At 35.6% G+C, this 25003-nt stretch overlaps 1 protein-coding gene across 40 annotated transcripts in view; it reads left to right on the top strand.

The window, feature by feature from the left end:
- Positions 1–25003, top strand: part of SLMAP (sarcolemma associated protein) — a 126073-nt gene that overhangs the window by 87973 nt on the left and 13097 nt on the right. For 21 of the 40 annotated variants that reach the window (XM_081071476.1, XM_081071468.1, XM_081071467.1 and 18 more), the window contains 7 exons: positions 4151–4210; positions 9704–9784; positions 10083–10142; positions 19378–19500; positions 20687–20761; positions 22947–23267; positions 23713–23830. In XM_081071476.1, the coding sequence (XP_080927602.1) occupies positions 4151–4210; positions 9704–9784; positions 10083–10142; positions 19378–19500; positions 20687–20761; positions 22947–23267; positions 23713–23830 (838 nt within the window). The remainder of the gene's footprint in view (positions 1–4150; positions 4211–9703; positions 9785–10082; positions 10143–19377; positions 19501–20686; positions 20762–22946; positions 23268–23712; positions 23831–25003) is intronic. The other 19 variants (XM_081071490.1, XM_081071486.1, XM_081071477.1 and 16 more) reach the window with 1 other exon arrangement.

The raw sequence follows: 25003 nt of genomic DNA, 5'->3' as shown, positions 1-25003 counted from the left end.
AAGAGGAGATAATTCCGTTTTAGACGTGGTGAGATTAAGTTCTTGTGAAATTTCTGGATGAACATGTTTGGAAAGCAGTTAGACAATAGGGTTCTGGACCTAAGAGAGAGAGCTAGACTAGTCATCAACATTTAGAAATTGTTCACGTGCAGGTACTTAATGCTTTTAAAAATGAATTTTTGTTGTTGACAGAGATCTTGAAGACTAACACATATTTAGATCACAGTCAGATGAAAGGAAAATCAATGAAAGACTGGGAAGGAAGGAATGAGCAAGCACATAAAAGAAGTAGGAATGAGTGGTATCTTAGAAGTCAAAGAAAAAGAGTTTTAAAAGGGAGGCAATAAATTTTTGATTTAATATGGTGAATGGATCCACTCATAATAAAATATTATAAAAGACATATGCTCACAAAGACAGAGAATGGGAGTGGAGACTGCCGCAGATCATAGATTTCAACAAAATTTTGGAAGATGTAAAATAAATGGGTGATAACAGATTTGGGTTTTTATTCTTTCTTTTCTAAGGGCCTGCAAATGGAGAGGGGGTGAAGGAGGCCCCCCAAAAGCAAGTAAAAATGATGGTTCAGGTATCAGAGGCACTTAGTACCTGTCAGACAGGGCAGGAGCGCAAGGGGGTGCTGAAAGCAGGATTGAAAGTTTATATAAAGAATAGTTCGACCCTTGTTTTTCTTCCCCCAGTCCCTGCAAACAGACAAGTGTTTCTTTCCTCCCACATAAAGACAGGAGATTTTCTCTCTGTAGGCTAAGATGGAGACTCTAGACTGGGGTACTTTAGACTTGGCTGATGGTGAGGTATGAGCATCTCACTGGAAAACAAAAGAAAGCGGGAGAATTAAATGAAAGTCTATACACTGACAGGTCACCAGGTTTACACGCCCCAGAAAAGAGGTTAGAGGATTCTACTCCAGGGAAACTGATCAGACCAAGAGAAAAGAACATCGATACATTTGAAGGTCTCCAAACAAATTGCCACTGTGTGTAGAGCCCAGCAGGTAACAGGCCCTGCTCATGCACACAGAACTTTGTCAGCTTTTTATTGCTCACCCTGAATGTGAAGAGACAGCCAAGATCACCAGACTTTGAGGAAATTCTCTACTTAGAAAGTCAGAGATCAAAACATATAGAAAGTTAAAAAAAAAAAAAAAACATATAGAAAGCAAATAGAAAATGTGACTAGAGAAGAAACATGGAAAATACAGGAAGCAGAAGAAAACTTTAAAAAATGTATAATTAATTTCTTCAGAGAGATAAGATGTTTCTTGGATGAAACAAGATAAAGGTGCTATTTTTAAAAGGGACTAGAGTGCACATAGAATTCTTGAAAACTAAAAATATACCAGATATTGTTTTAAAAATTAAATCAGTAGAAAGATTAGAAGAGAGGAAATATTCCAAAAAAATGTAACAAAAAAGACAAGAGGTTTTTGTTTGTTTGTTTTAAGAAAAAAAGGAGAGAAATTTTAAGAAAATTAGGGAATTAATCCTGGAGATCTAATAGCTGAACAATAAAGATTTCCAGAGTGTGGGAGAAGAGAGAGTGAGAGAAGAGAAGAGAGAAAAGAGAAGAATTTATTAGTGAAAGAATAGAAAGATTTTGTATCTTTTAGAATACAAAAAAAATTCCCCAGAATTGAAGCTATATGAGCTTCTAAACTGAAAGGATGCACTGAATGCACAACACAATATATTTTAAAAGCCCATATACAAAAGGTTACACATTGTATGATTCTATTTATATGAGATATCCAGGAATTCATAGAGACAGAAAGATGACTGAGGGCCGAGGCTAGGGAGGGAGGATGGGAAGTAAATGCTTCATGAGTATGAGATTTGGATGATAAAAATGTTTTGGAACTAGATGGAAGTGCTGGGTGCATAACACTGTGAATGTACTAAATGCCACTGGATTGTTCACTTTAAAAGATTATTTTATGTTATGTGTATTTTACCTCAATTCAAAAAAAGAACACCGCATGCTGAGGTATATGAAATTTAAAATATGAGGGATAAAGATACTCTGAAAACAGCTGGAGAGGAAGGATCTCATATTGTGTTACTCAGAATAAACTAAATTATAGCAAAAAATAATCCCTGGAATTTTAATGACTTGACCCTTTTTCACTCATTTCACGTGTCCATGGTGAGGGAGAACACTGCTCCACATTGTTACTTAGGGTTGTAGGTAGGCTTTACCATCTTATGGTGTTGCCACCTCAACACGTGGTTTCTAGACTGGGGCAAGAGAAAGTGTAGAAAATTCCTACTCCCCAGTGCTTTGGCTAGAATCAGTCATGTGGACCTTCCTCAGTGCTAAGGAGTTGGACGGTACAGTCCTCCCAGGTGCTCAGAAGGCACAGGTGGACCTGGCACTGCTGAGCACAGGAAGTGTCTGCAGTGCATACTCAGGAAGCGGAGTCACACTAGCATTAGACTCACCATGTTTGAAGCTAGAAGACAGTAGAACAAAACTTTCAGAATTCTGAAGGAAAATTATTTCCTGGAGGATTGTGTATCTAGTCAAACCATCAGTCAAATGTGAGGGTAGAGAATTAACCTTTTCAGAGGAACAAAGTCACAAAGCATTTACCTTCTATACATCCATTTCAGGAAATTATCAGAAAATACTTTATACTGAAATGAGGGAATAAAGCAGGAAAAGGAAGATTTGAAATCTGGGGCAGGGGATTTTGCACAGGATACAGTCCAGCCTCGAGCAGGAAGATTAAAAGGCTGGGGGAGGGCGGGGGACAAGAAAATATAATGTGATAGATTACCTGATATGTTTGACAATATTGAGAGTTTAATGGTTCTATAAGAACTTGGGCTGTGTTTGAGAGAGATACATAAAAAGATTAGTAAAACAAAACAAGGCATTATAAGCTCTAAAAAATACTAAATGGCTACTATACACTTAAGAGGAGAAATATGGTCATAGCATGTTACATGACTGAGATAAAATAATAGTCATAATATAAGTAGTTATAGATGGACAAAATGTAACTCTTATGAGGATGGTAGAATATAAGAGAGCTTAATCATCTATAAGAGATTGTCAATAAATAATGTCTAAAATGGAAAAATAAAGAAATAGCAACAAATCATTTAGAAATATAAATGGAAATGCCAGAAGAAATGGCTAAAATTTAAAGCTTGTTGCTCCTGGGAAGTTAATTTTAGGAATGGAGCAGAGTAGGACAGCTTTCGTTATACATATTGTAAGACTGATACTTTTTATAATTATCTAAATCTATTAATTTGACGTTTTTATTTTTTAAGGAGGCGGGGCAAACAGTGCCACATACTGCAAAGAGCTTATATGAAATAAAAATTTGAAAAGGAGCCATAGGCTTTGGCAGATAGAAGGTTAGAGTGATCTTGGAGCAGTTTTGGTGGGTGAGTGGTGGGTGTAGACTAAGTTGCAGGGGGTTGAAGAAGGAAAGAATAGAGAAATTATACCACATACTACAAAAGTGTACATTGAAAGAGACCAACTGACACACAGGATTAAACAAAGGGATATACAGAATAGATATATTATCAGTGAAATGTAGAATATGAAAATCTGACTTGAAATAAATTATAAAGAAGCTACATTATACATTGACACAAATCCCACATAAAACAAAACATAAAATTTGTTTATTTCTTTAAATCATTATCTGTTTTAAAATGATTCATTTTACTGAAACATGTACGCCTCTCTGCTGAATTGTATCAATCGGAAAAAATAAACTATTGGTGTAACGTAATTTGTATTACTGCTTTATTTAAATAAAATACCTTCTCAGAATTTCTTTACCTCAACTTAAATATCCTTGATTTAAAGAGGGTCGCTTTGTTTATTCTGAGTCCTTTAAAAAAAAGGTCTAGGCTTTTAAAATAAGGTGAAACTAATGAAAATAAAAGGCACATTGTTCCTCCACCCCCAGATTTCTGCATTAATCTGATTGCTCTGTTATAGTTCAGATTCTTTTAGTTCCCCTTACAGGTTCAAGTTTTTGTTCAAGCCTAGTCATGGGAGTCATGTTATCATCTTTAAATTTGGTCATGGAATGTGTTACGCTGCCCTGCTCAGGGAAGTGCTACTGGGTTTGGGCTTGGATGGTAACGTTTATTTTCTTTGGCAGAGAAGCTGATCGTCGAGGGGCATCTAACCAAAGCGGTAGAAGAAACAAGGCTTTCAAAAGGTTCGTTTTCTGGGGGCTTTCCGGGGGGAATTTCTGAGGGTTTTGACAATATGAGGGTTTTTTGGATAATGAAGGTTAGTGTACATTTTCAAGGTCATGGTTTTTTACTTCTTATAGCTCACAAAGTGGTAGTTTCGTAATAGTTATCAGATAATGATATGAAGTAGCCAGAGTTCTGTATTAAGAAGGGTATCTTAATTGGAAAGTTTTCTTTTTAAAAGGGTATATATGTGTGTGTTTTAAGTGCTTGGAATAGGTTTCTTTAGGTATTAAAAATTTGTTACAGTCTTTCTCACTTCCAGCATTATTTTTCAGCTTTAATCTCAAATTTTTAATCAAATACAATGTAAATCCTTTTTTAAAACAACATGAAAAATGTTTGCAATTCCATTTTTGGGGTTATCATACCTTTAACGTTCCTTATGCTATTTAATATTTTCTTAATTTTTGGCATCTCAATTTGATTTAAACAAAAGTGATTATGTAGAATCTTTTTATATTTTATAATGAATAGTCCTATAATTGCCTGAATTAGATTATTCTGTTAATTCTTTTCTGTTACAATTGTCAGACTTAGAGAAGAAAAATGAGTTTTAAAGCATCATATTGTCAAGTCACTTTTGTGCATAGGGAAATTGGGCAAATAAATTTGGTGGGATATGTTTATTATTCTAAGGCTTTCATAAGAACATACCAGTATAAAATTTAAAGCCAGATTCCCAATCAGTTTGGTTAATTAAAAACTGAGTGATTAAAGTTTGGAATACTCAATTTCAGTGTATTCTGTTTTATGAAAGTAATTGATCTATTTAGCTTTTAAAAATATTTTAAAGGATTCTATTATTTCAAATATCTAGTGGTTTCAATTCTGAATTTTGTGCACGCCAGACACCATATTTGGGGAAAGAATGCACAGAATATGCATCACTAATATTGTTCTGGCAAACAGGCATTGAGTTTCAGAACAGTGAACTATTTTTAGTACATACGGAAATTTATTTCATCTTACTAGAGTGAGATGAGAACAGACTTTAAAATAGCTTTTACTTCACCACCTAAATACCTTTTAGATTAGTTGGTTGAATAGCCAACACTTTGAAGTGGAAGTAGAGCCTTAAGAAAAAAAATCAGCACTTATCTTTTTAATGTATTCTCTTTTTTTAATGCATTTTAATGCATTTAATTAGAATATACTTGCTTAAAATTATGTGATGTCATTTTTGAAAAATATTTGTGGAGTCTTACTGATTTCCTTTTGAAACCTGGCTATGAAATATGTATTGAAAGCTTTAAAGAGCATTTTTTATCTAGCATTTCCATTTCTGGATTTTTATCTTAAGGGACAAATTGAACAGATGTGCCAAGTGTATTTGTTTTAGTGTTGTTTTTAAGAGCAAAAAGAGAAAAACATATAAGTGTCCAATAATAAAAGCATTTATTAAATAAATAATAGCAAGTAAGTCCATACGAGTGAATAGAATACACCCTTTAAGGATAATAATACGGATACAAGTTTTATATACCCAGAGATTTTTCTGTTAGCAGTTAGCCTGCCTTATTTTGCTAGCACTTCTCACATTAAACATGCAGAGGTAATCCTTGTAATAAACTAGATGGCTGAAATAAGTTACATTTTAAATTTATATCTGGCTATAAAGTATTTTCTTTTGGATTTGGCTGAATTGTCTTATTTTTAAAATGCTTTCATTGGTGATGTTTTTGGTGGAATTTTCTGCATTGAAAATATCAGTTGCTAGAAATGACCAATTACCAGCTATACAAGTCTTAGTATTTTCTTCAGATATTTCACCTAATACAGAGTGAAATACATAGGTTGCATATGCTTTCTGTTTAAGCCCTTATGCCACTTGCAGTCATTGTATGTTTACAGTAGCTTTAGGGGTAGAGGTAGAAAGAATATGAGTAGGTAAGATAGCTGGATTTAACTTCAGGTTCTACCACTAACTAGCTATATGCCACTTACTTTAGCTCTTTAAACCTCAGTTTCCTCATTTTGTAAAATGAGATTGACAATATTTAATTTGTGGATTTTGTGGGAATTTAGTGAAATATTGCTTATAAAGCAGGGAGTGCCATTCTGGTGTCCAACAATGTTAGTTATTCTTTTCCTTCCTGATCCTTAACCTTGCTTTCTTTCCAAGTAATGGTTCTGGTGGTGTACGAAGTGGTCTATGGGCCTGTTTGTTTTGCCCACCCATTTGTTGTGTCATTATGTCTACTCAGAGATACAGTGAAAATAGTTACCTTGTTGTAGACTTCCTACTTTGGGAACAGTTTTGGTATTGATGTTGGTAGCTATTCTTCCATTTCTTTCTATATGTTGTTGGTATATATCTTAATGATCCAGTACCATAGAGGAAAATGAACCAATAATGAGGTGTTTTGGTTTTTTTTATATATTTGGGAACAGTGTTTCTCCAGGGCGCAGCTCAGCTCCAAGTCCAGTCGCCGTTTTCAATCTTAGTTGCAGGGGCACATCCCACAATCCCATGCGGAAATTGAACCGGCAACCTTGTTTAGAGCACACACTCTAACCAACTGAGCCATCCGGCTGCCCCTCCGGCAGCTTAGCAGCAGCTCAGCAGCAGCTCGTTGTCTTCAATCTAGTCATAGAGAGTGCAGCTCACTGGCCCATGTGGGAATTGAACTGGCAACCCTATTGTTCAGAGCTCGCGCTCTAACCAACTGAACCATCTGGCCGCCCAGTGATGACTTTTAATATTAGAAAGTTGAGTGCTGCTTCATAGCTGAAGAATAGATGTTTTGAAAAGAAGTAGATACCACTCATTTGTTGTGTCCTGTGTTTCATTCTCTAATACATTTGGGTTGCCTCTGTGTAATAACTTGTATCAGGACACAAGTATGATGGACCATGACTTGACTTGCTAAAACCTTGCCTTTTTACTTACAGTGTGTTTGTGCCTTCAGTCACCTTTTGTCTTTTGGAGCACCTACTATGGACTGTGTACTGTTCTATGCAATGGGGATATAGCAGTTAAGAAAACTGACAAAAATCCCTGCCCTTATGGAGCTTGTATTCTAGTAAGATCTTAAAGATTTGGTCCCACTTTTTAGGCAATTTTACCGTCCTGGCTAATATTCTTAAGTATAAAATAAAAGTTCCGTCTAAGCCAGAAGGATACTTTTGAAAGTATATTCCTATTAGTTTATCTCAATATCTTGATCATAAGATGGCCAAGAAATATCAAAGTCACAAGAAAAGTTATTTTTCTGTTTTCCTTTCTGTTCCCCCAAAGTGGTTCCCTTTTTTTAATGTACATATAGATTAGATAACATTAGCCTGCATTATTTGAGACTGTAACTTTGTGATCAAAACTAGAACATTTGGAAATGTCTGATAATAGCATACTATGAAAGACCAAAACAGATTTGATTCCCCTGGGCCTCTGTGGTCGGTGACTTTAATACTAATCTAAGTTCCCTGTCTCTGGTAGATTGGTCTTTGACTAGAAATGGCAGTCAGAAAGGAAGCAAAAGGTTCTTTGTAATCCATCATCCATTTCACAAGTTCAGGCACAACTTCTAGGGATGTTCATATATGGAAAAGCCATAAGAAGTTGTATTTTAATATTGTATTAAATATTTTGACGGTAATGGTTTTAGATAAGTTTCTGATTACTTTCAAAACGGAAGTTATCTCGACTTAGTTGATTATAAAACAATATATATTCACTATAATTTTTCAAATAATGTATAAGTATGTGAAGTTAGAAAGTAAATGTCCACCATGTCCCTATTTCCAGAAGTAACCATTGTTATTTCGTGTAGCTCCTTCCACACTTGAATAAATATATACAACCAAAACTTCATAACTACATGTATAGCTATTTTCAATCTAAATGGGGTCACATTATACATACTGTTCTTTAACAGTATGTATAACAGACTGTTTAACAGACTGTTTTTACTTAATAGTGAATAGATCTTGAATATTTTCCATTCCATAATAAATGATGCTGCAGTGCCCTATATGTATGTAGTCTGTTATTTCCTTAGGAAAAGTACTAGAAGTAGATGTGCACATTTAAATGTTTAATACATATTACCACAAAGAGTACAGTCAAGAATATAATAATATAAAAATAATCATATGCTTAGTGAATTTGTAATCTCACATAGAAATAAAATATACATAACGCGTACAAACACAGAATGATATAAAATAGAACATGATTAATTGCAAAAATATATGACACAGAGATGAAGCAAAGAAAAAAAGGAGCAGCATGCTGGAGATATGAAGACTTCCCTTAGAGGTGATGGGGCTTAAGCCCTACTTACAGAATAACTAGACCAAGTAGAGAGAATGGTTATTGAGTTTAGGGAAATTCAACTTAAGCAAAGAATTGCTTAAGGCCATAATGAGCTGACATGCTTCAGCCCTGTAAAGTGCTAGCCTGACTGAAACAGAACTCCTGTGGGAATTAATACAGGGACCAGATTATGGCTAAATTCTGGGATGTAAATCTTGGCCGAGGCCATGTGGAAAATGGGGAGATACTATAGGCTTACGGTCCAAGAAATGACCCTCTCTGTGAATGCTATCCTAATACATGCCATACTATACACAGATGTGTCATTACAGATGAGGTCTAGGGCCTAATTAATTTCCAGTCACCTGTAATAAATCATTGGATTTACACTTAGGATTTTTGAGAGCACTTAGTTGAAAACTAAACCTAGGATATCCTCATTGGATCAGGCAGCACAGCACTTGGAAATAATTTCAAAACTTTAAAAAAATTTTTTCCTCAATGTGGTTCAGGTAGTTATATTTTCTTTAGACATAAAAGGCTGTTAATGTCATTGTTTGTTTGTTTTAATTTTTTTTAACTTTTTATTTATTTTAAGTGTGTTTTTCCAGGACCCATCAGCTCCAAGTCAAATTGTTGTTTTCAATATTGTTGTGGAGGGCGCAGCTCACTGGCCCATGTGGGGATCAAACCGGCAACCTTATTGTTAAGAGCACTGCACTCTAACCAACTGAGCCAACCGGCTGCCCGTGATTTTTTTTTCTTTTTGAGTTTTGTTATGAGTATAAATATTACTAAGGCAACCTGTTTTTATATAATACAGCCATTTCCGCTCATCATCTTCATACAATGTCCACATTGTCCTGGGACTTTTGCTATATTTGTTTCAGTTCTCTAAATACTTTAGCAGAGCTTGCTTCATTTTTGTTTGCAGTTGGCCAGTGGATAGCCTTGAACAAAAGTCCCAGCCCTCTGCACAGCAGACATGCTCCACATTATAATTTAATATGAGCTATGTGTAATAACCAGCATTCCATTTTGGACAAGTGTGGTGAAGTAGTAAGAGATTTCAGTGACCTCAGTTAATTTTAAAAGTATTTTGCATACCAGTAGATTTAGAACACACATAGCCTGAAGCAGTTTTATTGATAGAAGCTATTTAATTACAATGACATTCTTTTATTTTTTTTCTTGGTAGAAAACCAGGCAAGAGCAAAGGAATCTGATTTATCAGATACTCTGAGTCCAAGCAAGGAAAAAAGTAGTGACGACACTACAGGTGAGCTTTAACCTAATGTTTACAAATCTGCAGATGTTATTGTTTCTGAACAATTTAGGTGTGTAGGTTAATGTGGGTGGAAATTTCAAAGTTTGTGTTTGGGGGGAAAAGCAGTGCTTCTGTTTATCAAGTCCCTTTCTTGAATCTTGGACTTGTTGTTGAAACTATCCAAATGCAATAGTTGTATAAATTTCAACTATCCAAGCACAATAGCGGTATAAATGTCAACTATTTATTTTGAGAATGATAGCTTGCTAATAGAGCTGACTATTGTTTGTAATTATCTTTTCCCCCCTAGACGCGCAAATGGATGAGCAAGACCTAAATGAACCTCTTGCTAAAGTATCCCTATTAAAAGGTACTTTAACATGTTTTTTTTATGACATTTTAAACCAGGGCATCAGATTTGTTTATACTTTGCCACAAAATCAATTCCGTGTATAATGTAAAATTTAAGTTTTAGTTAAAAGATTAAGACAGAATCTAGAATATAACAGGGACTAAAATTTAAATAGTTGGTGCTGGTGCCAGTGCTTCAAACAAAGCTATTTAACTCGTAAAATAAATATCAGTCAAGGTTATGAAAGGCAAAGCAGTAAGTGGTAGAATTACTAACTGTAGCGGTGGGTCTTTTGTGTTTATCTTGATAGTCTCTGGTAGAAACTCATTACCGTTTTAGACACAAATTAGAAAAAGATGAAAACACTGACTTTCTTGAAAGAACCACCTGTTTGCTCTGTTGTCATATGGTAGCCATTGTAAACTTCCTCATTTTCTGGTCCTCACCCTCCAATAAATATACCCAGGTTCTTACGGTACTGTTTTAGAAATTTGGGGCGGGGGCTAAAATAAGCAGTGCACGTAATGAATTCTTTCACTTGTCTCCCTTCTAAATAAGAAGTACATTTATTTCTTGGTGTTTACTTGTTTAGAATGAAATGGGTAGGAAATAAATCAGCACTTATAAAAGTGTTTTTAAAATAAAGTGCATTGGGGTGGCTTATTGATAAATCTGTGGTTTATCAATAGTAGTCTCTTTTATATTGCCTGAGATTGTTGAATGAATTGTGCATGAGAAAAGTTGACATAAAGTTCAGCGCAGTGGGTTAAACTTGTTGGTAGCAGTGGACTGACACCAGGCAGCTCTCTGGAATCAGTAGCAGAAGCAGCCTATGGAAGTATCTCATTGTAGAAATACTTATGTTTCTGGCTGGACTATTAAGGTGTCTCCCAGTCCAGACCCTGTGTCTTAGATTATATAAGGAGCCCGTAGTTTCACCCTCCATGACCTTGCTACTGGCCTAGTTCTACTAGTAATGGGGACTAGTAATGTCCCATAGTAATGTCCCATAGTAATGGGGACTGGAGCTGGTTAACAAAGAGATGACCTCAATTCTCTTTGAGTTCCTCAGTCTGGGCATCGTGGCCCTCTCTTTTCTTCCCCATGGATACTGAAGTTCACATGGCTCTATGAAGCCACCTTTGATGGTATTTCATTATCAAGAGAAGCCCTGAGGATTACTGGCTCAGGCAACCAATTGCCAACCTGTCTTTTAGCATGAGCAGGTTTCCAACATTCTTACTGATCTGCACTGGTGTTGCAATAATAAATCTAAGTTAATGTTTGCGTAGTCCAGAAATCTCATCTTGGAGCATTTCTTATTCTTCTCAGGAATGCAATACTGTTGTATAAAAAGTTGTTACTGATGCTGAACCCCTGGGCCTTTGTGGGAACATAGAGAAACAAGAGGGGAGGTGAATGAGTAATGAAAAGCTGTCATACAAAAGTAGCAATTATTAACGGTCTTTTTAACTATAGAAATCTTCCAGAAATCTTTTCAGCAGCCAAGTTGAGATTGATTTATAAATAGCATTTATGATTGTGTTAATTATATTCAAATGTTATTAGTGCTTTTGTAATTTTATGTGTCTGTCTGTTCTCGATTTTACTTTTATCCCATTGCCTACCACAATGCCAGATGTTCGGTAAAACTCAGATATTTGTTGAATGAATTAATAACAGACCTCTTATAAAAGTTATAAAACCACAAGAGCATTAGGAAAGCAACACTCTAGCCAAGAATCTAAGAGCTCTGGGCTCAGTCTCAGCTCTGCCATTTATTTGTAATATGTCCTTGGGCAAATTGCTTAACCCCTCTGTGCTTCCCTTTTCTTCATTTGTCATATTGGGAAAAACCAACTTCATAGGATTATTGTGAGGATTAAATGAAGTAATGCATGTAGATCACTTACTGTGGTGTTGGGAACATAACATGTTAAGCACCATAATGAAGACACTGATAATATTATAATAATGATGATGGTGATTGATGAAAGCAGAGCTACGTTAAAGAGTACCTTTTCTTTAATTGACTAAGCTTCTGGGATTTAAAAAAATATTTCCTACTTTATCTTTTAAAGAAAAACAGTTGGTGGTGGTTGATCTTTTCTAGTTAATAAGGAGCGCCCTTCTAATTGCTACGTGGGATGCTGCCCAATTCATGAATCACTTAATAAAGGCAATTGGATCTTTAAAAAATAATAATGTGTTTGTCGTTTTGCCACATGTCAGGGGAAAGATTTTTTGTAGTCCTGTGTACCATTAGGAAAGCTAAATCGTATCTGTAAAAGTGCCCATGATATAGGCTGGAGAATCAGACTCAAGGAAGAGTATTGGAATAAAAGGGAAAGTGGTGGGAGAGAGAAAGAGACTGGAAAATACAAGGTGCCTGTGGGAGGAGGGTGGATGTACTAACAGTACTAGTAATTTTTTAGAGGTACCATTGGTGAAGATGGGTCTGAGTTCCCTAACCTTACTTTAAGTTAAAGTGACAGAAACAGAACCCCAAAACTTTCCTTACATTTCTATGTGACTGCCAGCTTTTGTTAATGAAGTAGTATCTTGATCAACACAACCTGTTGAAAGATTTTGCAGCTTGTTTTTAAGAACAGTCACTGTTTAGGTATAAAGAAAAATCAGCCATTTAGAAGCAGGATATATTAGAAGAGCAGTCAAGAAACAGTGACCATAGGCCTAAAGAGTTGTTTAATCCATTGTTTTTCTTTGGTGGGGTTGTATAAATTCTTAAAAATAATGTCTTCACTAACACTTATTTGAAACATTGAGTTATGCTTGATTATATGTGGTTGTGCTTTGTCGTCTATATAATTTGGTACAGTAGGCTGACAGAATTTTCCTCTTAAATGAAGAGTAAGTTATTAGACCATAGTATTAACCTTTACAGCTACATGGAAGTAGCTCCTTTATTTTCCTCACTAAAACCCTACAACTTCTTGAACCATTATTTTCAAATTTTATTCTTTCCTTTTGAAAAATAGCCAATCTTTATTTGGAATTATAGTGTGTTACCCTTCATGTCAGTCATCTAGCATTAGGAAAATAATGTAAAGTAGACTAAATATTCACCATAAGATGTAAGTAAAAGGATGATAGCAATAGTACCTTTTTCCTGCAATATTAATCATTTTTAACCAACTTATGTCACTTTTGAAAGAGAAGTAAAGATGTGGCTCGAACCACACGTTTTTATGTATACTTGAAATCATTTCCCCAAAACGGTAAAAAGGAAACTGGAATTCAGTCCAGTTAGTATCTAATGCAAGTTTGCTTTCCTTCAGGAACTGTGCCCGGGCCTCTCATGTTTCCAAGTCTGGTGTGGCTCTCCTTGGGGTTTGCGGAGTTTCTAGTCAAATGGCGATAGGAGAGTTACGGATGATAAGCTGCTGCTTGGTGCTTGTTGCCAGTAGGAGTCAAAGAAAAGAGAAAGAATATCCAGATTGTTTGTTTCTTTTTGTTTATTTTGGAAGATGGGGAGGAAAGGCAGTTTGAGCTTTGTGGAAGAAGTGTTATTTGAGATGACCCTGAAAGTGTGTCATACCATATGTGATATATTCAGTGATTAAAAAAAACACACACAAAAAACTGAACCTGAATCTGGTCTAGATTCTAGATGCAACTGCCAACCTGCAGGACGTATAAAGAGCTAGGGACATATTCTAAATGATGTGGTGGGGATACAACAGCAAAATCCAGAATGTGGAAAATTCTGTGGGACACATAACCCAGTTTCTTCAAGTAAGTTGCAAGGTTTGGGGGGAAAAGGAAAGAGGAGTGGGGTTCCTTTAAATTAAAAGAGATGTGTCAACTAACTAAATGCAATGTGTGAACCTTGTTTGGATCTTTATTCAAATAGTCCAACAGAAAAAGAAATTTGAAACAATGGGAAAATTTTAATACTAAATGGATACTTGGTGTTAAGGAATTATTATTTTCAATGTGATAATAGTATTAGGGTTGTTTTTTTTCTTGTCTTTTGGAAATTATACAGATATATCTTTTATGGGTAGAATTATAAGAAGAGAAGATCGAGCTATCTTCTCAGACAACGGAAATATTATAAAAACTACATACTAGATAATATGGGTTGCTTTTGACAAGTTCAGTATAATTAAAGTTTGTTCACATAATCCTTTGAGTGGTTTATCAGTTGAGGTGATAATTTTGATAATTTTGGCAAAATTCAATTCTGAGCTCAGAAATATGATCAGACCTGTATTTTGGGGAGATTTGTTGGATGAATTGAAATAGGTAGAGGCTGAAGGTTAGGCAATCAATTGGGAGGCTTAGGGGGTCATTGAGAGTCTGAACTAGGATGACTGTTGTGGAAATTTCAATAAAAGAACAAAATAAATCCAGTCTTGGGCCCCGTTGTTCTCGTTTTTCTCTATCATCTCTCCTTTGGTCATCATCTGGAATCCATAAGCCTGAGAAACAATATGAGGGAGAAATGGAAGTCAGATGTAATTCCAGCATTTGACCCTATATGACTGAAAGGATGGTGATGTTATTAAAAGAAGTATTTATTTCTGGAAGAAGCAGTATTCTGGTTAAGAAAGTGATGGCATTAGTTTGGCGCCTGTTGAACAGGAAAGGTGACCGAGGCTCTTGTTTTCCTAGAACCATTTGTTCCTGTTAAAAGCGCTCCCTTTTATGTGCAAAGGTGTCCCAGTTTCATATTGTCACCCTGGGAATGAGAAATGCAGTTGGAAGTACAAGACAGAAGCTGGGATTAGAAAGTCATTGTCATTTATTTCTGAGACATTTATTGACCTGAGAGATACAGAGATAAGACACGTGCGGAGGCTGCAGTCTGAGGGAGCACAGTATTAATAGTGTAACTGTGTTTTACATAGGTGTGGTGGGAACTTTGGAGAGCACAGCTAACCGTGTTTGGTGAATTCTCTGCAGAGGGGTGGACTGTAGTAGCAGGGGGGGAAATACAGAGAAAGAAGAGGACAGTGGAGAGGACAAAGGAGCCAATGAAAAGATCCAATTGTGAAGAAGGAACCTAGCTGGTTAGAAGGAATGGCAAAGGAGTGAGGATCAACAAACGATACGAGGCTTTTGCCAAGATTAAATTCATAGTTACACTGCTACTTAGGACTGCCTCATACGGCTGCGCAGACCCATGACGGAAAAATGGTCTTTCGCCATTGTCAAGGTTATTTTCATCAGCCAAGCCTGAAGCTACCAGACCTTCCAGAGGGAAGAGTGCTGGTAGTCGAAAAAGAACACACTCACCTGACCAGCTGCCTCAGTCACATCCTTTCTATCAGGTGATGAGTTAACAGGTGTGGCTGCACCAGCCTTCAACAAACATGCACGTGCAGAATAGAACTTGGGGAAAAAATGCTTTGATTTGGTCCTTTACCAAGTGGTTCATAGTATCTCAACCATGTTTAGAGCTAAGAGCAGAGTTTAAGTTGAATTTCCAGTCACTCTTCTGAAGAAGTAATGACACCCAATTTAATTTAGGATCTCACGTAGGTATTCTTTGTGCCAAGACTGGTTTATTCAATGGGTTCTTGTGTGCTGTGGATCTCTTTACAGGATTTAGCCTTAGTTTGAGAAAACTTAGCCGCTAGCCCATAATACACCATGCAATTCTAAATATATACCATTTGTGTTAAAGGGAAAACAGATTCTAGTAATCTTCCCACATCGTCATACTGTATTTCCTAAAAAACAGTTATTTCCCTTTGGCTTGCACATCTAAATACAATGGATTTGGCTCAGTAAGGCTTTCGTTTATCTTCATCTAAGCACTTTCCACTAATACTCATCACAACACTTCCCAAGGTTGTGAAGTAGATTGATATAAAAAGTCCCATTCTGTTGCAAAAGTAAGGCACCATGAGAGTAGACTCAAGCCACAATAAACTAATAGTGCATTTTTCCCACACAACTATATGAAATGCAATGAACTTTTAATCAACCTTAGCACAAAAAGATTTGCTCATTTGTCGTTGGTAAAAAAAATTCTTGGCACTTGGCTTCCTGAAAAGAGCATCTGCACACTAACTACTTGATTAGTTTGAATATAGTCATTTGTATTTATTATTAATTTGTAGAGATTTGGGTCAGTATCCACTTCTATGATCAAACACTATGTAGAGTTTGTAGTTTATGTGATATATATCATCTTATTTGTTCTAGTTAAATGCTGAACCTTTTCATCATGTGATACAGAGAATTTGCAAATAGTATATCCCTGTGTTAGTGGAACTCATTATTGCCCAGATTATATTTTGTCCCCCAAAATATAATTATTTAACATAAAATCTGTCCCATTATTTTTAGTTTGAAAAGCAAGTATTAGTTTTGTTTCACATCACTGATCAAGAAAATTGTTCTGCTGCAGACAAGAAATGTCTGCTTTAATAAAACTTCAAGATGGATTACGTAATGATTCATCATTAATAAAAGGATCCCATTTCTCAAAATAAAAGTCCTTTAGTTGTTGCATTAATTTATTTACAATTATCATGTTTATTTTTTAAATCTGCACATTTTAGATGCAAATCTTTGATTACTTTGTATGTTAATCAGATAGTTAAGTGCCAACTATATGTCTAGCATTGCAATGGATGGATAGAATATAGTATGTTCCGTATAATATGGAGCAGAAATGTGAAACATACATGCATTTTACATTTGTTGCTAAAAAGAAAACGATGATGAGAATCCTCTTGTTTCTGGAGAAGAAAATAATGAGTTGGTTGTTAGGAAAGCATGCCACTTAATTGCTTAGTTATATAACTAAGAAGGTACCATGATTTATGGGAAAGAAATTGAGCTAAAGTGAGAATTCTGGTCCTATCTCCACCACTTTCCAGAGGTATAAGTCATCTCAGAACTCTGGACCTTTATTTCCTTATCTGTCAAACGAAAGGAGTAGGTTACTTGATCTTAAAGGTCTCTTCCAAAATCTTTTATATTTATATAGATTCATGCTCCTTTAAAAATGAAATTAAATGCTGTTAAACAATTAGGTAACTTGAAAGGCTTCCTGCTTTGCTTGTGTTTTACTGTCAAACTCTAGAAATCAAGCCAGAGACCACTGCATGCTGGGAGTTAGATGCAGTCACAGGGTCAGACGCAGAGGCCTGAGTCTAGGCTTTAAAGGATGGGCTGGTTTGGAGCAGTAAAGGAGAATAGCATGAGCAAAGATAAACAAGGAAAGTAGTCTGGAGCTGGAGCTGGAGCTACAAAGGAGACTGTTAGGAACTGAGTATATTAGTGAGTAATGGAAAATAAGTATTGGTTATTATGGAGAACTGTAAAACTCAGATAAAGATGTCTGGACTTGATACAATAGGGAGCCAATGTAGGTTCTCGATCAAGTTAGAGAATGACTCTAATGTCACTATGTAGGATAGAATGCAGAAGGGCAAGATAGGTTAAGGACACACATATACACACACACACACACACACACACACACACAAACACACACACATTCATACATACATGTCTCTGTATCTACACAATCTCATATCTATTTATTTCTATATCTATATTTTTCTGTACATTCAAATCGATTAGAGTTCATATTCTTAATTCATAGCCTATACCACAGGATTAATTATGTCTTCCCTATTTCCATATCTGTAATTCTCTTCTTCAACAGTGAGAAACGAGGCTCCCTTTATCTACAGTATATTTGTTTATTTGATAATTTTTAGATTACACCGAAGGTAATTTCAGAATTACCAACCAATGCCTTTGTGGAAAAGAAGGCTTTGTATAGATTTGTTTTTTCTTGGTTTTCAAATTATTAACATAGAACAGTTTTCAACATGGGACAGTTTTTCCCCCCAAGGGACATTTGGCAATATATGGAAATATTTTTGGTAGTTACAACTCCGAAGAAGTGCTTCTGGTGTCTAGTTGGTGGAAACCAGGGAAACTACTAACCACCTCACGATCCAAAGGACAACCTCCAGAAAAAAGAATTGTTTAACCCAAAATGTCAAAAGTGCTAAGGTTAAAAAAAAAAAAAAAAAAAAAAAGCCAGCATACAACTAGGAAAATATCTGCTGAAGAATTTTATGCAAAACCACTTGAAAATAGGATGTAGGCATCATGACACTTCCCTCCTAAATACTCCTAAAAATAAGGACATTGCCATACATACAGACAAATCCAAAGATGGGCAGCGAGGATCTTTGCAGACTCCAACAAGTGGTGTTGAAAGAAAAGTTTTATAGTTGCTGTGACAGTGCCCCAACCACTGGAAAATCAATCTGCGCGCGCACACACACACACCCTTACCAAAAGACCATTTGAAGGAAGACTTGATAGGTTGACTAGGATAGATGAACCCAGAGTCAAATTTTTTGACAGAAAAGTAGGATATAATTTTATGAGTATAAAATGTATATATGTAACATCTGAGACCCACTGTGATCATATTGTGAAATTATATTCTCAGCTGTTTTTTGATGGAATAAAGTTGCTGTTCCTGAGTACTTGTAAACCAAAGTAATAGTCAAATAGAATGTACTAGAAGGATATGTATGACCTACCTGATGGTGTTATTTCAGGTGTTCAGTAATAGAGTTTTAATACAATGAAAGATGAACAGAGTGACTAGAGAGGAAAGAGGGTAGAGGAGGGGGGACATTTGAGATGTAATGCTGGATCTAATTTATTTCTATAAAAACATTTAAGTTTCATCATTTAATAATTCAGCAAATATTTGCTATGTGTGTAGTGTTGGGGAAACAGTGATGACAAAGTGAGCACGGTGCAGCTTACAGTCTATTTTTTATTTTGTATTCCACAGCTGGGAAAATTATGTTAAATTACCTTTTCTTCAAGAACAGTTTGTTTCTGTTTTTCTATTTCCAGTGAACTTCCAAGTGAAATTTTTCTGACTTGCTATCAACAAATTTCTAAATTGATAAAGGATAGCCTTATGCCTGTCTTAACTGAATTTCAAACCTTACATAAGCTCTACATGAATGAAATATATCATTTTAGTCTGTGTTAATATATATTTCATAGTATCATGCCATGAATTACTAATATGTATTTAAATGTACTTGTGTTCTTTCTTCAGGGTAAAAGAACTAAAATGCTTAATATAATTTGCTTCCAAATGTCATATAACTCAGTTGTGCTATGTTGTGTATGCATGTCTACACGTGCAAGAGACTGCTAATCTTTGGTCGGAGAGATTATAGTGTGATACTAACTCTTGCTTTTAAAACAAACATGTTTTTGTCAGATGGCTTGCAGGGTGCACAGCCAGAAATTGAGGCAAAACAAGAAATTCAGCAGCTTCGAAAGGAATTGGTTGAAGCCCAGGAGCTAGCTAGAGCAAGTAAACAAAAATGCTTTGAACTTCAAGGTGAGATCAAGATTACTTTGATTCTTTAGGGGATGTGGAGGCAACATGACATCACTGAATGGCCCCAAGCTTGGTGTCCAGAGGCACAGAATCATGCTCCAGGTCCACAACTCTATTAGATATGTTATCTTGGGACATTCACTTAACCTCTCTGAATTTATGTTTCAGATCAGTAAGGTAGGGAGAGTTCAGTTGCTCTACTTCCTTTACGTTGTTGATGTGAAGATCAAGAAAGACATGGACCAATGAAAGATCTTAATAGTTAATTACATGTTAAGTAGAAAAGGAAAAAATCCCGATGTATATAAATTCCAAAGTTTTAGTTACACCTAATGGTAGCTACCTGTCATGAGATAAGGAAGATATATATTCCCTGTGACTTTATAGTGTATCCATCAGTAAATGGGAGGAATCGGGCTTGGTTAAGGTGTCAAACCTTCTAATGTCCCATCCATTTCTTTTCAATAGCTCACTTATCTAATGTCGTAGGCCGATGGAGTCTCTGCCGTTCCCTGGAGCTTACATTTTCTGTAGCTACATTCACAGTAGCTACCTGGTTGCAGTTGAACCAGGTAGTTGTAGTCCTTTCGAAAGTCCTAGAATGAGAAAGTGAATGGCCTATTGGAACCCTCATGTTCTCTAAGATGGCCTTCCTAACCAGCAGGAAGATTCTCAACGAGCACTGAGAACTTCCTGTTACGGCCTCCTTCCTGTTCTGCTTCTTGAAGAAATTAGAATTGTTCTTCACTTAACTTGAACTTTTTTGAGGGTCCAGGCTAATTTATTTCATTATAATGAAAAAGTATTTAGTGAACCGCAATTCCTAAGTTAGTACTTACTATGTGCTTGGTAGTAAACATGAGGATTTTAAGTTTTTTAAGTTTAAGCTCAAAATGCTGATTAACAACTATCAAGATTGCTTGTCCTGTGAAAAATAGCATGTATTATCTTGGTGACAAAAGGTCTAGAAAACTTCACTACCCAGTTGAATAGATTTATTACTTACTACTGTTTTGTGCTCTTAAAATCTTGAAGCTATCTAACCGCTAATACTGATAATACTTATTGCCTAACTTTTGTTTCCTTCAATAAATCTTAGGAGACAATGTTTTAGCAATTTCCAGCTGCTCAATTCTGAATACTTTCATTAACTCACAGAATTAGATATACTGTGTTTTACTTTTAGCTCTATTGGAAGAAGAAAGAAAAGCCTATCGAAATCAAGTTGAGGAATCCACTAAACAAATACAGGTTCTTCAAGGTATGAAACACTCCAGGGTATTTGAGGTTATTATTGTTTGCTTGTTTTTAGTGACTCAAAAGGAATGAAAAATAAGAGTGCAGAGGGTTCCCATTTTTCATAGCTTTCGAGAATATAATTGGGTGAGCTTTTTATCTTTTTAAGAGGATACAAGGGAAGATTTTCCTGTACTCCAGTAATAGACATTTGAAAGGCTGAAGATACGGATTTGGTAAGACTGTCACTTTCTGGATTATGTAGTGAGTTAGTACAGAGTGGGCTTTCAGACAGCAAATCAGCTTGAGCTGCTGTGTGCATCAGCACTTTTAGCTTGTTAGTGGCATTATTTCTAATGCTCATAACACACATGGCACTGCTACAAAAATTATATGCCCCAGGGAATAGAATAATGGCCCCTGAACTGCCTTCACCAGGAAAGGCTGCTCTTTATACCCACTGTTTTGCTATCTCTCTGTGGGCTATCACAAGGTCATTATAGAAATGGCCAGAAAGACCCCTGCCTATCAAGGGTTTTCTTGGAACCAGAGCTCCTAGTCTGGTTTCCAGCCTCCTGTGAGGCTGGAATTATGAGGTACCTCAAGAGAGGTCTTTCTTTCCTATGCCATTAAAAAATTCCTAAAACAAATTTAATTCGCCTTCATTGTCAAAGAGGGAACCAATGTTATTTTAAAAGTTTGTTCTGAGAGATGAGAAGAAATTAAATGGACAAGTAATCTCATTTCAGAAGAAATGGGGAGTCATTGTATGAGGCCTATGGTATTTGCCCTGAAATATCCCAGAGAAAAACCAGTCTCTTTGGGTTTTCTTTTCTTATTTTTGAGTGGGACATTTGAGTTATTTAATTTTTAAAAATTTTTTATGATCAAATTAGAATTTCTGGGGTAAGTTGTATGTCTTTTTAATTTGAAAACTCTTTCAAGTGTTATTATAGCTTAATTCCATTATCTATGAGCTTCCATAAATCTGATTTGAATCTATATTTCCATCCTGTACTATGTGTGGGTAGGTTCTCGGACCGTGTGCTGCTTTTTGTCTTAAAGCTGTCTTATCTGGGCATCATTGAGTGCCCCCTAGTGCCAGCATGTGTATTTCAGGACTTTAGCCACAAATCCATGGTCGTCTTATCATTGTATCTTTTCAGGTTTTCAACTTGTTACCTCTGAATACTTCCTACAAACTTAAAAGGCCTAATATTTAATGTTTATAGGGCAACCTCGCCCCTCTCTCCTGGCCTTAATTCTCTTAATTATTTTAATGATTCTTTTCTTCTACTTAAGGAATTTTTTTTATCTATAATTTACTTGTGTTATGGTAACCAAGACTAGTATTCTAGCTCTGAACCAAATAGGATTTTATACAGGTTGTTTTCAGTTGACCGTGAGGACATAAGACCAGATCTTTTAATAGTGTACCTCTTTGATTAGGCAGTATTCATTAGCTTTATGAATCCAGCCAATAATTCTTGATTGTTTACTTTGCTAGTACTAGGCATAGAACACACATGAGATGTACAGCGGAAAAGACAAACAGCAAACAAATAAATATATAATGTGACATCCAATAAGGGCAAAGTAAAGGGTTAGAGAATGACAGAGCTATTTTTAGAAGAGTCATCACAGAAGGCTTCTTTAAGGAATTGATATTTGAACAGAAAATTGAATCAGGAACATCAAAGGTTTTTCTAATACTTACCATTTGACCAAGCAGTCTATGTCTAGGAATTCACCCTAATAAAAAAATCAGGCTTGTATTAGAAGCAATATTGTCTATAGTAATTAAAAACTAAACAGCCTGCAATGTCTAAAATAAAGGATTGGTCAAAACATGCTATAGCGTGACGATTGTTTTGTCATGAAAAGAAGTTCATTACCAGCAGGATAGAGAATTACTACATATATTATCATCCCTCCCTCTTGTTGTTCTTATATGTGTATAAATACATAGACAATATCTAGAAGAATAAGCACCAAAATGTTAAAGGCAATATTCTCCATGTGGGGGAAATAAAGATCACTTTGGTTTTTTTCTCTTTGTGTTTCTGTATTTTGACATTTTCTGCATTAACCATAGATTGCTTGTAAAGTTAATCAAAAGCAACAAACAGCTCTGACAGCCCCATATGGGCTGTTCTTTTGTTCCTAATTACTATGGATTAAGGAAATGATGGCTAAATATACTTTTGTAGCCCAACTGCAGAGGTTACACATCAATATTGAGAATCTCCGGGAAGAGAAGGACAGTGAAATCACAAGCACTCGAGATGAATTGCTTAGTGCCCGAGATGAAATTCTGCTGCTTCATCAAGCAGCAGCAAAGGCTGCCTCTGAGAGGGACACTGACATTACTTCTTTACAAGAAGAGCTTAAGAAGGTGCGAGCTGAGCTTGAGCGGTGGCGGAAAGCAGCTTCTGAATATGAGAAAGAAATCACGAGTCTCCAGAACAGTTTTCAGCTTCGATGTCAACAGTGTGAAGACCAGCAGAGAGAGGAAGCAACGCGGCTGCAAGGTGGATAAGTGTAGTCTACATAAAGCCCTGAACTCTTAGCAATGATAACTTTATAGCTTGTACAAAATAACCATTCAGGCTATATTTCTCTCTGATAGCAACTGGTTGTGTAAAGCAGTGCTCTTATATTGGGACTATAAACATTCTTTAGGTCTGCAAGTTTTACAGTAAACTAAAATTTTTTTATACTTTTACATTTTATTTAAATACTATTACAAATTATTTGTCTTATGAAAGTGAAGTGGGGGGAAAAATTACAGAAGTTAAAGTGGATGGAACTTCCCTGAGGTATAGATGCAAAGTAACAGGAGTTTAAGAATAATATGTAAAATCTACGCTTTTACCTGGGAAAAAAGTGTGCTCTCTGAAATATTTCCCTTTATTCTCTGAATTATTATGGGCGTGATGTTCCTATGTTAACAAATATGTTTTGGGGCTCTTTTAGGTGAACTAGAGAAGTTGAGAAAGGAATGGAATGTATTGGAAACCGAATGCCGTTCCCTAAAAAAGGAAAATGTTTTGCTATCATCAGAACTGCAGCGGCAAGAAAAAGAATTGCACAAGTATGCAAGAACACTTGTTTAGCTTCAAAATATTTCTTTATCTTAAATTTTCATCTAAATTTAATTTTGGTACTTAAATATCTTTTTGAAGCAAAATGTTCAGCCAGACTCTTTTTTGGATATTTGGTAGGTTAACCATGCTAAACGAATACTTAAGCATTTTTTTTTCTAATTTTACCACCACCGTCATCATACATGTCCTTTCCTTTTGATGTACTCGTGGAATACAGATGCATTAAATGCTCCCTCCCCCCCAAAAAAAATTCCTAAGCAAATAAATAGCAAAGATCTATAATTAGTGATTGAACTTGCCCTATAAATGAAACGATAATAAATTTCAAATACAAGTTTCCTTTTCTTTTCATACCAGTGATCCCTTCTTTTAATAAGTGTTATCAGGAGATGACTATAATAAAGAATTTATACTATTGGAAGATACAGATTCAGCTTCTGAATTTCTAACAGGGTTATTTATATAAAGAATAATAACATATAAGATCAAGAATTCTCTAAAACCAGTTAAATCTTCCTAATATCCAGTGCCTTACAGGCAAGGCAATGGATGCAATAGATTTATTTCACCAAATTTAGTAGAGTCCTGTTCTCCCACCAACATTTGTTTCATAGTTTAAAATTCATTTCTTCCTTAAAAATTTGATCTGTATTTCTAAACACTGTTTAATTCAGAACATGACAGTAGTACATGTTTATTATTGAAGCCACTATTAATTGATCCATCTCCTAACCCCCAGTACAACAAAAATGGGAGTCATTGCTCTCTTATTAACCTTGTTACACTCCTCAACAGCACGAAGGTTAGCAAAACAGTCATTGGTCAAGGTCAGTTCCTGTAGAAAACGATAAAGAAAGGACTAGATACCTTAGAAAATAGTAAGCCTCATTATCTGCTTAGAAAAACAAAAACAAGTGTAGTGTTGATTATACATTTAAAAAAATCAAGAACTAGTTGTAGGAACAAGATGTAGTGATTTATTCTCTAAGTGTCCTTCTTACCATACCATATGTTCTCAATATCTATAAAGCACTTTTTTCTCTTCCAGTGTCATATCTTTACATAGTCTTTTCATATATTTGTGTATTAGTTTGTTTGTTTTTTCAATTAAACTTTATTGGGGTGGCAATTGTTAGTAAAGTTACATTGGTTTCAAATGT

The sequence above is a fragment of the Rhinolophus hipposideros genome, assembly GCF_964194185.1.
Source record: "Rhinolophus hipposideros genome assembly, chromosome: 14".
NCBI lineage: Eukaryota > Metazoa > Chordata > Mammalia > Chiroptera > Rhinolophidae > Rhinolophus > Rhinolophus hipposideros.
Note: the sequence above shows the minus strand (reverse complement) of the source record. Positions and strands in the feature narration are given on the sequence as shown.